Here is a 12,707-nt window from a genome sequence, read left to right as displayed (position 1 = left end):
GATGTATGGATGAGTGACCCAGTGTAAGTAGTGTATCTAGTAGTGTAAGTCACTGCAGTGAATAAGGTGTGTGGGCTGATAACACTAAATAGAGTTCACTGGGAGTCGCTTTGGAGAAAAGTAAGCGTAAAGTAGTGCTTGCTGAAGTCAGGTGAAGCTGCAGACCTGCCTAACACAACATGAAAGGGGCAGACAGAAGACCACAGAGAGAGAGAGAGAGAGAGAGAGAGAGAGAGACAAAGATGTTTCCCCACATAAATACAGACCTCCAGCTTCCAGAACCTTGATACTTTACTGTGTGAATCTGGCAGTGTTGTACACACCTGTAGTGTAAATACAAGATCAAGGGGCAGGGGTGACTTTTGTTTTCTGCTTTATTTGTTTTAAAATACACTTTAAAATATATTTTGAAATATACCAGTATTTGTTGCTGCTAAATATAATAATACTAATAATAATAAAAGTTAATTTCTTTGGAAAAACACGTGTGCTTACATGTTTTCTCCCAGTAAAGCACAGTGAAAATGAGAGTGAGAAAGAGACAGTCAGACGGGAGAGAGAGAGAGAGAGAGAGAGAGAGAGAGAGGGGGAGGAACAAACACGCGTGCACGCGTGCACACACACACACACGCACACCCCTCTGCGCGCCGCAGTGAGTGTCGAGTGCGCGCTGCTGTATTTTTATTATTGCAGCGCATGTTTCCGCTCGAGCGGGAAGCGGAGCTCGGCGCTGCCCAGCGCTTTCATTTTCCGCGCGCGCGCTGACAGAGAGCCGCCGCCGCCGCCGCCGCCGCCGCGCTCGTCCTCGGGCCGCTGACACCCCGCGCACGCGGCCACGCCGGAGCAGCCATGGAGTACTGGCGGCAGTGCGCGCTCTGGCTCATCCAGTGCAACGTGCTGCCCGCGAGCCACCGCGTCACCTGGGAGTCGGCGCAGGTGTTCGACTTGGCGCAAACGCTGCGCGACGGGGTGCTGCTGTGCCAGCTGCTGAACAACCTGCGGCCGCAGTCCATCAACCTGAAGGAGATCAACCTGCGGCCGCAGATGTCCCAGGTGAGGCGCGCGCGCACGCATACACGCGCACAAATAACGATTCCATTGTCAGCCTTCCCCATGCCATGGGCCATGGCATTGGCATGTCAGTAAAATGGGTTATTATAAACACGGATGTCGTCTTCCTGGTGGAATAACTGCGTTTCTACATAATAACCTTCGCACACAATAACAAGTTGTTGGGGAATAAATGTTTTGCGCCCGGTTTGGTCGCCTTTTGCTTTTCTCTCGCACGAGGAAATTGCGCACACGGAGGAAGCGCTCGCGAACCGTTACCCGCACCGGCCGGGCAGAGCGCAGTATCGCAGCCCAAGAGCAGAGCAGCGCAGCGCAGCGCACCCGCACCTCACGCGCACGTGACTCACTCCGCCTCGCGCGGGTCACACCGCTGCCTTTTCACCTCGCCTCTGTATTGTTTTGCTGGAGAGAAGAGAAGAAAAAACACGCAGAAAGTGTGTGTGTGTGTGAGGCCGCCGAGCGAGCGCACGGCGCACCCCCCTCTTCCGCGGGACTCGACCCCTCATACCCTCGATACCCTCATTGCCGTGTGAAGTCAACTTGAAGCCTGATCCTATAAATCTTATAGTGAACCTGTTATATGTGATTTTTTGGTTTTAAGCACAACAACGTCCTCAGTCCCCTAAGTGGTATCGCTCATCATAATCATCCAAATATTTAATATGATAACATTATGAGGCAGGTTAAACTCGCTGCTCTACTTCCAGACACTGTTTGTACTCTGCTTTCGCTGTGTAAACCAGGTATTTTAAAAGGCTAGCAGTCTGATTAAGAATAATGCATATATTACTCTGTGGATCCTCTTCCAAAGCTGGATGGATAGTCCAATAAAAGTTAAAAGTCCGTTCTGTAGACAGCAGTAGAAATATGGGCTTTCAGCTGCACGTCGGCCAATCCAAGACAACAGCAGTATTTTATGGTGAACGGTAAGGGCAAACACAGTGATTCCCTATTGATTTTATCTAGCAGAAAATTGGATTTTAAACCCCAGCCTCTGCTTCTCCCTTTATGGTGGACCCTCTAATTTAGTCTGACAACTGGATCAAACCAAGGCCTGTAATATAAGCAACATGGTCCACTTTTTCCACACTGTTCTGCAGCGCAAGTTTTCAGTCAGTAATTCATAGGTTGCCTGTCAATGGGTCACAATGAAGTTGTTTTTCTGCTGCTATCTTTCGAATTGGCATAATTCTTGCTGTATTGCCCTGCACAAACTGTGGAATCGGTGCTGGATTGCTTGGGCCGAGTGATATTGCTTGCTCCTCGTACTCCTTAACAAGTTCAATTAACAGTAAAAAAAACAATCCAGCGTGTGCGGTGAAGTGATGCCTTGGATTAAACGTATCAGAAATTAAAAAAAGATTTATAATAAATGTGAGATTTTAATATTTTCAGCATTTTTTTTACCTCAAACATGCTGCTCAGATGCTGTACAGTGGTGCGTAACGTGCTGAGAAACCGTATGCTAAAATTCTGTCTTGAGTCACACTTGACAAAGGAGTTTAAAAAAAAAAAAAAAAAAACCTTTTGAGCATTGGGGTTAAATTTACATTAATGAGGGGTGTGAATTCCAGGGTGAATTATTCATGAAGGCATAGACAGCTTTTTTATCATCTCCTCATTACAACCGGAGGAAGCCAGGCTGTGCGAACCCCTTGGGACCAGAGCAAGACAAAGGCCAGAGCTGCCTTGACTCAGATGTTCAGACTGGGTTCGACTGGTTCACCCCCCCCCCAGCCCTTAATGTGCTCTTAAAAGCGGTGAGCCACTGCTCACCATTGGCCGTATAATTAAAACACACTTCTTGGCAGAGTGGGATTTAAAGGGAGCTATTAGCTGACATATCATATGAGCAACACCGGTGTCCATGCCAGGTGCACGAGTTTGCTGGCTTGCTGGAAGGAAAGTTTGCGGAGGTTGCGGACATGCGGAGCATTTGCGTCCTACAGCGCAAAGCAGCAGAACACCGTATGACGAAATTCTCAGAAGAACGAGTGCGAGGTTACAGAGAATTATCTTTTTTCCCTGCAAAAAATATGGTGCACCGAACAGAGAGCTGAAACTACAACAGGCCCGCCGCATATGAGTCAACAGTTTCTGAGACTAAAATTATTGCAGGAAACACCTTGTTTTAAATTTATTTAGCTTTGTGTTTGGTAGATACTGTGTAATTGTGCTTTATAATTCGATGGTTGGCTAGGTAAATTAGGGTGTTCATTACAATTGTACACCAACATACCCTTTTAGTTGTTGCATATTTTTGTGCAAGCAGAAGTGAGGACCTGCACATGCTGCTGAGTGTCCCTGCGTGTGACATTTCTTCCTCCATAAAATCTTCCTTCCAAGGAAAAGAAGCTGAACGGATGTGTTACTTTTGAAATACCCACAACTGGCTCGAACCTTAGTGGTTTGTTCGGACTTTCTCGCGTTTCGCTCACCTCACGGCTGAAGTCTTGAGGAACTGAAATCACGCAAATCCCTCCAGATCTCAGTCTTGCTTTTGGTGGACATAAGTAGGAAAGATATACAAATGTTGTCCTGCAAACACTGCAAGGAGTTTTATTCCCTTGTCACTACAAATTAAAGCAATCGTCAGTTGTAGCAGATCGACTGAGGAGTGTTTCATATTTACACCCGTCCTTAGGCTAGCGGGGTTAATTCAGTCCATGAAATCACCCCGTCAAGCAGATTGCCATTATTAGAGGGTCGAATTATCATAATTTCTTGTAAAGGAAGATTTAATTGGTTCCTGGACAAAAAATATGTCAACTGAAATTAAAAATCAACCCAAATAAATTATATTTTTTATGTTTGACGATAACACATTTTACAGTGAATCATGTCACTTTTCGCTCTCATATACTGATATTGATATTATCCATAATATTGATATCATTAAAATTATATCAGAAATTTTGAGAAGGACTAGTTTCTGAATTGTCAGTCTCCTTCAGTTTCTGACTGACCACAAGAGAGACTTTTTATTTACAATGTTAGCAAGGTATTTATGTGATCAAAGCTGTTTGTACCAGTTCATTTTAAAAGTTTATACAGTTTGTTTCAAAGAGTTCTTAGTAAATTTGCAGCTTTAATCCTGGGTTAGATTTACCATAATTGAGGGCCGTCATTGGTTGTTGACTGTCATGTGACAGGAAATAGGATGTAAATGCAATTGTTGGTTTTCTTATGGAAGGAATATAGTGTCTGCATGCTTTGCGGAGTGAAACACGTAGTGGGTAGATGTAACATTACTGCATTACTGAGAAAAAGGGCTCTGAATAGTAAGTCCGCTAAATGAAGAAAAGGTATTTGTTTTCATTAGCTGTTCTGGCAAGTTTTCACTGTGCCGGACACCGTTATATGTGTACTACTTAAATAACCATGTCTGTTGCAGATGCTTTGTAAGGACTTCACACAAAAGGAAGCTGTGAAGCTCTCAACAGTGAACTTTGTAAAAATAGGGCGCCGCAAAAACACACAAGTGTCACTTATGGCTCTTGCGGAGTGGGACACACCCAGGAAATGGGAAAGGGAAGGAAGTGGAGTGAAGCGGACTGTGCCGGCCGACTCTTAACTCCATGTCGCAGCGGCGAGATAGCGAATCTGCAGCATTTACTGCTCGTGCCCATGCTTTTTACCACACGGAGCACACAGCTTCCCCCTCGGCCACAAGCGAGCCCGCCGGTGTCGTGTGTCAGGGGTCAAAGGTCATGCGTTACATGGCGGGGAGACGATGGAAGATATGCGCTAGGATTTAGCTGGAAGAAATCTTCGGGGTCGCCTTGTCACCGCTGCTGCCGTGTGGTAACACCCCTCGGAGCTCGAAGACGCCGCATAAACAGCACAAATAATATTCTGGAAAATATTTTCCATTATGCTCTGTGGACTACAAAAGAGCTCTAATTAAATCGCTCTCTTAAAACGGCCACACTTTTATTGTTGCTTCACCAAACAGCTGGTGTTTTCCAACTCGGTTTTCAAAGGGGAGTCAAAGAGTCTTGTTTGTTACCATTTTTCTGTTAAAAAAAAAGAAAAAAAAACACTCACGGAAAAAACAAGCGCTGAAGGATTTCCCCTTGTTACTCCAATTCCAGTTCCAGTCTCCAAGGCTCTGGCCTGGTGTTCCGTTCGTGATTATATATTATCACATTTATTGAACACATTGTTCTAAAAAAAGAAACAAACATAAATCGATGTTACTTTGTCTTATTCTTTAAAGAAACGAATGCAGCTGTAATTTCTTAGACATAATGACCTCATTAACATATTACTTAGCATACATTTTTTTGGAACGGTATTATCTATTTGCAGACAGCCTTATTTTACATATACCATAGTACACATACAGCACTTTTGTCTTATCTTTTCAATATTTAGTTTTTATGTCACCAGTCTGAAAGTGGCTTTCGGAAGAGCTCAACAGTTTGACACTAGAATAAAGTGTGGCTGCTTGCACTTTCCTCAGGAAAACTGGTCAGTTATGACATATACTGAATATCTTCAGTGCGTCTTGGATTTCTCGTCTTGAAAGAAAACATTCAGTAGTATAATCAATACTGAGTGGAAATCCATAAATAAAAATGCTGACAAGCCGCCTGATAGAGTTCCCTCATTTCTTTAACGCTGCATATTTTATTCTTACCTTATCTGGTGTCATTCGGGACAAAGTAAAGTAGAATTTCCAGGATGTATCTTCCCATCTAAAAGTCCATTTGAGGTTCAGAAAATTAAAAGGAAATAAAACGCAGTCGCGTACGCTTTCTTGACCAGGAGCTGAAATATCTGTATTTTAGAAAGTTTTACAGCTGTTACCAAAACATATTGTTTTAATGTACTTTTTATTCTGCTTTTGCAGTTCAAATGTTTGTATGGGTGGTAAAACAGCTTATGACACACAAGTGTGTGTTGCTGGCGGTAGTTCTATTAAAACAATATATAATTTTCAAAATGTTGTCAGCATATCCCTCCCACTAGAGAAATAAAGTCCAGTGAAGAGCTTAATTTGATTTTTTTTTTTTTTTGGCTGAGAGTAGATAAATATGCTGTTGCTTGTGTTTGCGGTTTCTCATTGGCGTGAACTCCAAAACATCCCTGTAATTCCGGCCTCCCGTGGACTCGCTGATCCTCATGCTGGCTGTCCATGCAGGCTGGTGATTTTAATTCTAAACACATGAACAGATGAAAATTGAGAGGTTTAAATGAAGTCATCGTTTAGGAAAAAAGTTTATTGGGAAACATTTTGATTTTTTCCATAAGCACCTATGGTAGGGTAATGGCCTTTCTAACCATAAAATGAAGGGTTCAAGAGAAAAATAACAAGCAAATTAAAAAAGTATAAACATTGAAATAATTTTCGTCTCAAAAACTATTTAAATTTTTCTATAAAAAAAAAAAAAAAACGCTTGTTATTTTTTGTCTGAACATGGGGTTTTGAAAATTATTTCAATTTTTCTACTTTTCCCCAGATAATTATGAAAGATTATTAAATAATTATTAATTTATTATTAACTTATTACTTTATTATTAAATAATAGCTGATTCATGTATGGTTTGCTGGCTTGTTTGCTGCTGTTGGATGATAATGCCATCAACGTGGCTCCGGGCCTCACGCAGGTTCCGTGATCCGATTTGTGCAAATCTTTACACGGTTCAGTAAATCCCTCGCCATCGCGCCACACGTGGAGCCCCGAAACACACACGGCGCAGTGCGTTCTGGCAATGACCTTTAGCTTGTCGCCAAGGTAACTGGCTTCCCAGCCATCGAGGAGCGAGACGGGGAACGGCTTAGGTTCGCTGCAGCAGGCCGCGTTTCCCGAAACGTTGAGGGTCAAGCGAAGGCGTTCGGCTTGTGAAAATAAACTGTTCCTTTTTATTATTCCATTTGGTGTGAATATGTAAATAATGCCTTGGGAGGTGACAGCTATTGCAGATACCTATCTATATCTATCACACCACGATTAATTCAGAAGAGGAAATACTGTTAAAAAAATAGGTGCTTGAACACGCAAAGTCATAGAAAGAGCAAAAATTACAGTTATTACTGCTGAAATGACATTTATTGATGTATGCATGTATAATGAATTACCCAAAGAGAAGGCTGGTATTCATAATTACCAGGTTAATAGATGCCTGGTTCCTTGACATGTTGATAATAATGCAATTTGTCGTTAATGTCTGTTCGGCAAATGAAAAATGCGGAGGAAAAATTTGACAGTTGACGTTGGGACAAAGTGGAAAAATGCGGTTAAAACACGCCTCTAACTTGTTTTGACTACACTGTTGGTATTAACAGTAACAGTGGTGTGCCAGCGAATGATGCTTCACGGTGCTGGTGGGTGCATCTATAAAATAATGTACCTTTCTCACCTTGAGGCCGTTAAATTATTTACATATGGAAATGATTTACAGAAATACATTGAATACACCTCTGTACTGTAATGGCATGTTTAGCTGACACTGCACGCCCGAAATTGCATTTGTACCGAGAAATGCGGTAAACCGCTACACCATATCTGTACAAAGTACTCCAGGCTCACTTTATATACCACACTTTTGTGTAAAGGTCGACAGTGGAAAGTTATTACCAGTCACTTTTAAAGAAAGGTGCTCAAAATCCATAGCATCATATTTATAATTCAGTTATGAAAGCGCGTTAAGTTTGCGGACGGAGGGTGTAAACTGATGGCCACGCTGCAGTAAAGTCGCTGCGGGAAGGGGGACCGAGATGCACAAATGCAGATCCTCTCTCTGGATATTCTTGCAAGCGTGATGTCTGGGGATCCGAGCTCCTGAGTTCAGAACCAGATGGTCCAGAGTGGGAGCCAAGTGAGAGAGCGACAGAAAGTGGCGCCGTATAATAATTCATCATTTTCTCGGAGGTTTATAGGACTTTATTGGGTGGACACAGCGCAACAAGGTGTGGAAGCTTACAGGAGAAGTGAAGGGTATTAACTGTCATGAGGGAGACCTGAGACTTCAGTGTTGGTTTCAGTGTCAGTGTCAGTGTAAGGTTTAGTGTTAGGGTTAGAGTTGGTGTTGCTGTTATTGCTGGTGTCATTTTTAGTGTTAGTGTTAGGTTTAGCGTTTGTGTCAATGTTAGTGTTAATGTCGGTGTTGGTGTTAGTGTTACAGTCAGTGTCGGTGTCAAGTTTAGTGTCAGTGTAGCTGTCGGTTTTACTGTTGGTGTTAGGTTTAGTGTCAGTGTTGCTGTTATTGTCAGTGTCATTGTTAGTGTTAGAGTTAGTATTAGGGTTAGGTTTAGTGTCACTGTTAGTGTTAGTGTTGCTGTTATTGTAGTATTGGTGTTAGAGTCAGTGTCAGTGTTAGTGTTAATGTTAAGTTTAGTGTTAGTTTTACTGTTAGGGTTAGTGTCAGTGCCGGTGCTTATAAATACCAGGCGGTCTGCTGCAAAAGTTTACCTGACTTGCATAATCCCATCCATGAATAGAGCAGGTAGATGTCCAGGGTAAAAAGCTTTGTTCTGTTCTTCGTGTTCCTCTAGCTGCCCGTCGTGTCACCGTGGATCCGTTTTCCATCATGTTCACTTGTTTCCGCCTACGCTGGAATCCATGTTTCCCACATATACAGCTGGAAATTGTCGGACGGGATACGACACGAGATCCGCGATGATTTTACAGTGTAAATACCAGATTACATGCTTTTTCAGAGTGGTAAACTTTGGAGCTGGATTTTTGCTTCATGATTGCTTGAAATCAAATGAGTGTTCAGATTTAGGCTCTGAAAGTTTGCTGCGTGATGTTAACGGTGCCATAAACAGCAGCACAACCAACCGCAGCCAGAGAAATTGTGTTAACAGATTGGTAACATCTCCGAAAATCTTCTCATCTCTTTGGTTACATTACATCATACAGTCATCTTTGGGGTTTTTTTTTTTTTTTTAAAAATTGGTTTTTATTTTAAAAAAACTATTAAATTAAAAAGAACAAAAACAATAAAATGCATATTTTTCCCAAAGAAGCATGGTAAGCATGGTAAAATGCAGTAAGTGGGGTGACTGGGGGGAGGGTGGACTGCTGTAATGTGATGCCAAATTGGTAAAGATTAAGTGTGTGTGTTGCCGATACTGATATCGATAAGTTATTGACCAGTCCTTGGCAGTAGGACAGTGCAGCCAATCAGCTAATTAGATTTGGAATAACATTTTAGGCAATGCAATAAATCTCATCCTTTTGTCTTATGGAAGCAGGAAAAGCACTTTAAAGTACTTTAAGTTAAATATAATGCCATGTCATGCTTTCTCTGTGTAGCTTCACACCGAGTCCGCACAACTTTTTGAAATTTTCGAAGGTCCTTCATTGACGTGACCTTGAGCTCTTGGTAATATGACAGCAGAAGAGAAGAGCATGGTGGCACAGCAAGTAGCGCTGCTGTCTCACGGCACCTGGGTGGTGTGAGAGGATGTGGGTTTGACCCATGCTCCGTCTGTGTGGAGTTTGCATGTTCGCCCTGTGTCTGTGTGGGTTTCCTCCAGGTGCTCTGGTTTCCTCCCACAGTCCAAAGACATGCTGTTCAGGTTAACCCATAGTGTGTGAGTGACAGAAAGAGAGTGTGTGTGTGTGTTCCACTGATGTATGGATGAGTGACCCAGTGTAAGTAGTGTATCTAGCAGTGTAAGTCACCTTGGTGAATAAGGTGTGTGGGCTGATAACACTACATAGTGTTCATTGGAAGTTGCTTTGGAGAAAAGCATCTGCTAAATAAATAAATGTGAATGTAAGAGCGGTTGCCCGTAGGAGTTTCCGGTGTTGGAGACATCGAGGACGCGCGTCCAGCGGGTCCTGTGCTTGCCGAGGCTCCCTGATGCAGAAAACAGTCGAGAAGTGATGTGGAAGCGCGGCGAGCGGTTTGGGATGGGGGCCTCTTGCAGCAGTTCAGCGGGCGGTGCCATGACGCACAGCGTTCAGACAACCGCGGATCTGCTTCCTTTTGATACCGGGCCCTCGGGGAGCCGCCGAGACTCCTGGGTGTCTCTGAGATGTGCTCTCCGATAAAGTGGAACTGAGCAATTTCTCCACTTCTGTGTCATTCGTCTTGATTCCCTGGGCTTATTATTGTGTTCTTCATACAAACTGCTCAAATAAATTGGTATGTGCTCCGCAGGAGGCATAGTGCTTAGAGCTGCTGCCTTACAGTCAAGGGACACAGGTTCAAATCCCACCTCCTGCTGTACTGGCCTTCATCAAGGTACTCACCCTGAATTGCTCCTGTAAAAATTACCCAGCTGTATAAACAGGTTCATCAGCCCTTGCTCTACGTATGTGGACTTATTTTCTTTTTGTTGGTGTATTGTCTATCTTTATGATGTTTTTACCCTGTACTGTGCAGAAAATCAATAAAAAAATTAAAATGTAGAAAAAAATCAATATTGCTTATTAAAATGGTGAAAAAGTAAAATAAAATAAATGGGTGAATCAGAGTAAGTAGCTTGGCACTGAAAGCCATTTGGCACATAATGTGAATAGGTGGTGGGAGTGTGATCTAACATTAGTGTTACAAAGGGCTCAAAATTCTATATTTAATAAAAGTAAATGTAAAATGCGGTAAACATCCTGATCCTGTGTTATCGAATAATTTGCTCGACACCACGAAAAATTATATGGAGCTTAAGTTATGTTTTGGGATTGTGAAAAGCCTCATCAGTATCGATACACAGTATAATGTACCGTCTGAGCCTTTTTTCAATCTCAGCGTAATGTTCCTACTTCCGAAAATGAAAAGCAGCACGGAGGTAAAAAGGGGAGATGATGGATCTCACCGCAGTTTAGTGCCGGAACAGTAAAAACCATAAATACTGAGTGGAGACCTGATGAATTGGGCTTTGAGCGCTAATGTAATTTGGGCCTGTTCTGCAGCAGTTTGACTGAGGCGAAGGTCAGGATCTTACAAACCATAACAGTATAATTCATTTATCAGCAGTGCCGAAGATTAGCGTCACAACATTGATCTGAGTTCCTGTTTTGAGGCCACTTCCTTTATTTCCACAGCGGTAATCATTTCGAGCGGCTGGCACCCTCAGCTTGAAAGTCATTCACTGGCTGTATTTTTCTTTTACACACAGTGTAGGTGTAATATTTAGCACATAACATCAGGTAGCAATAAAACAAGCACTTACTTTGTTCTTCTGGCATACGATCGTGGGTCAAGATAGAAGCGAGAACCCGAGTTACGAACGGTTTCGTTTAACACCCCGATTTTGACTTAGGGGGCGTTTCGACATTTTTATGAGGACTGATTTTGCTCCTCCTGACTGCTGAGCGATGCGAAACCAGAGCCACCGTGAGCTCTTCTTCTCAGTTTGTATGAGCAACTTAAAGGTCAAGCGTCTACATCCTAGACTACCGCTTATTCTGGTTCATTCAGGTTCTACTGCAGAAGGGTCATGGTCCAAAGGATCCATCAGCTGGTGTGTGAAACCTCTTTCAGACTCTGTTTACCACCTGAGCACCCGTGTTGTATTGTGGCACACAGCGCCGTGGGTTTGGATGGGGCGAAGGAGGATGCAGAGGCAGCGTTTATAACGGACAATTTATTCGAACACCAGCTCAAGGGAAATAATGCTTTCGGTCCAAGGACCCCTTTTTCTCCAGGACCTGCGCTTACAGCCAGCTTTTCTAAACTATCTTAGTGCTCCTATCCGCCCCTCCCCCAACACATTGCGAGACATGGTCACCCTACCATTTTCCCCCTAAGTGCCCCCAGTGGTTACACACATTTAACATTATCTCCCATAATGCAACTACTTACATTTAAACACACACTCCCTCCTAAAACAGTAACGCGGGGTCGTTACAGTATAAACACTATACGTACTCTATCAAATCCTCAAGGTGACTGTAGATGTCTTCGTCTTCTACGCTGTCCTCTGTCGGAAATGGTCTGTTGAAAGAAGAAAAAAAAGGCTTTGAAATGCATTCCACGTAATTTCACAAACACGCAGCAGATCGTTGCAGGATGATCTGTCTGGAATTTAATTGAAATGTAGACTTCACTTTTATCATTTTATGAAATAAATTCATCCCCAGGACACAAGAATTTGGTTGCTGAGAACTCAGGGTTGTAAATGTCTTCATTTAATGGGAATTTCTTTGTATTTACGAGAACTAAATTTGGATTTTTTGTCCCTCCCAAGTGGGGGGTGCGGTGGTGTGGTGGCGCGGTGAGTTGGACCACAGTCCTGCTCTCTGGGGGGTCTGGGGTTCGAGTCCCGCTTGGGGTGCCTTGTGACGGACTGGCATCCCGTCCTGGGTGTGTCCCCTCCCCCTCCGGCCTTATGCCCTGTGTTGCCGGGTAGGCTCCGGCTCCCCGCAACCCCATATGGGACAAGCGGTTCTGAAAGTGTGTGTGTCCCTCCCAAAAGTAGAGAAGTATGAAATCAGCCCCCATGAGCTCCTCTCCTCAGTTGTAGTTTGTCTCATGCTGTGTTAAATTCTTACCCTCCAGCAGCCCTTGTTTACTAGTATCACCTGTTATAATGTCAGTGATCATGTCCCCCTTTGGACTGTCCAAACCTTGTCCACTGAGTGTCACGTTGGTTTCTTTTCTCTTTACTGTTGAATTAATGGATAAACATTGAGTATCATATGTATGTATGTATGTTGTCATGGGCGAGACTGGAG

At 43.2% G+C, this 12,707-nt stretch overlaps 1 protein-coding gene across 3 annotated transcripts in view; it reads left to right on the top strand.

Moving 5' to 3' along the window:
• Window positions 1–599: 599 nt before the first annotated feature.
• The window catches only part of vav3 (vav guanine nucleotide exchange factor 3), a 73,373-nt gene continuing 61,265 nt past the window's right edge, over window positions 600–12,707 (top strand). For all 3 annotated transcript variants that reach the window (XM_018741207.2, XM_018741206.2, XM_029246190.1), the window contains exon 1: window positions 600–1,053. In XM_018741207.2, coding sequence (XP_018596723.2) covers window positions 850–1,053 — 204 coding nt within the window. In that variant the 5' untranslated portion in view covers window positions 600–849. The remainder of the gene's footprint in view (window positions 1,054–12,707) is intronic.

Source organism: Scleropages formosus, chromosome 19 (genome assembly GCF_900964775.1).
Source record: "Scleropages formosus chromosome 19, fSclFor1.1, whole genome shotgun sequence".
NCBI classification, from domain to species: domain Eukaryota; kingdom Metazoa; phylum Chordata; class Actinopteri; order Osteoglossiformes; family Osteoglossidae; genus Scleropages; species Scleropages formosus.
The sequence above is the reverse complement of the archived record's forward strand: the minus strand, read 5'-3'. Positions and strand labels throughout refer to the sequence as shown.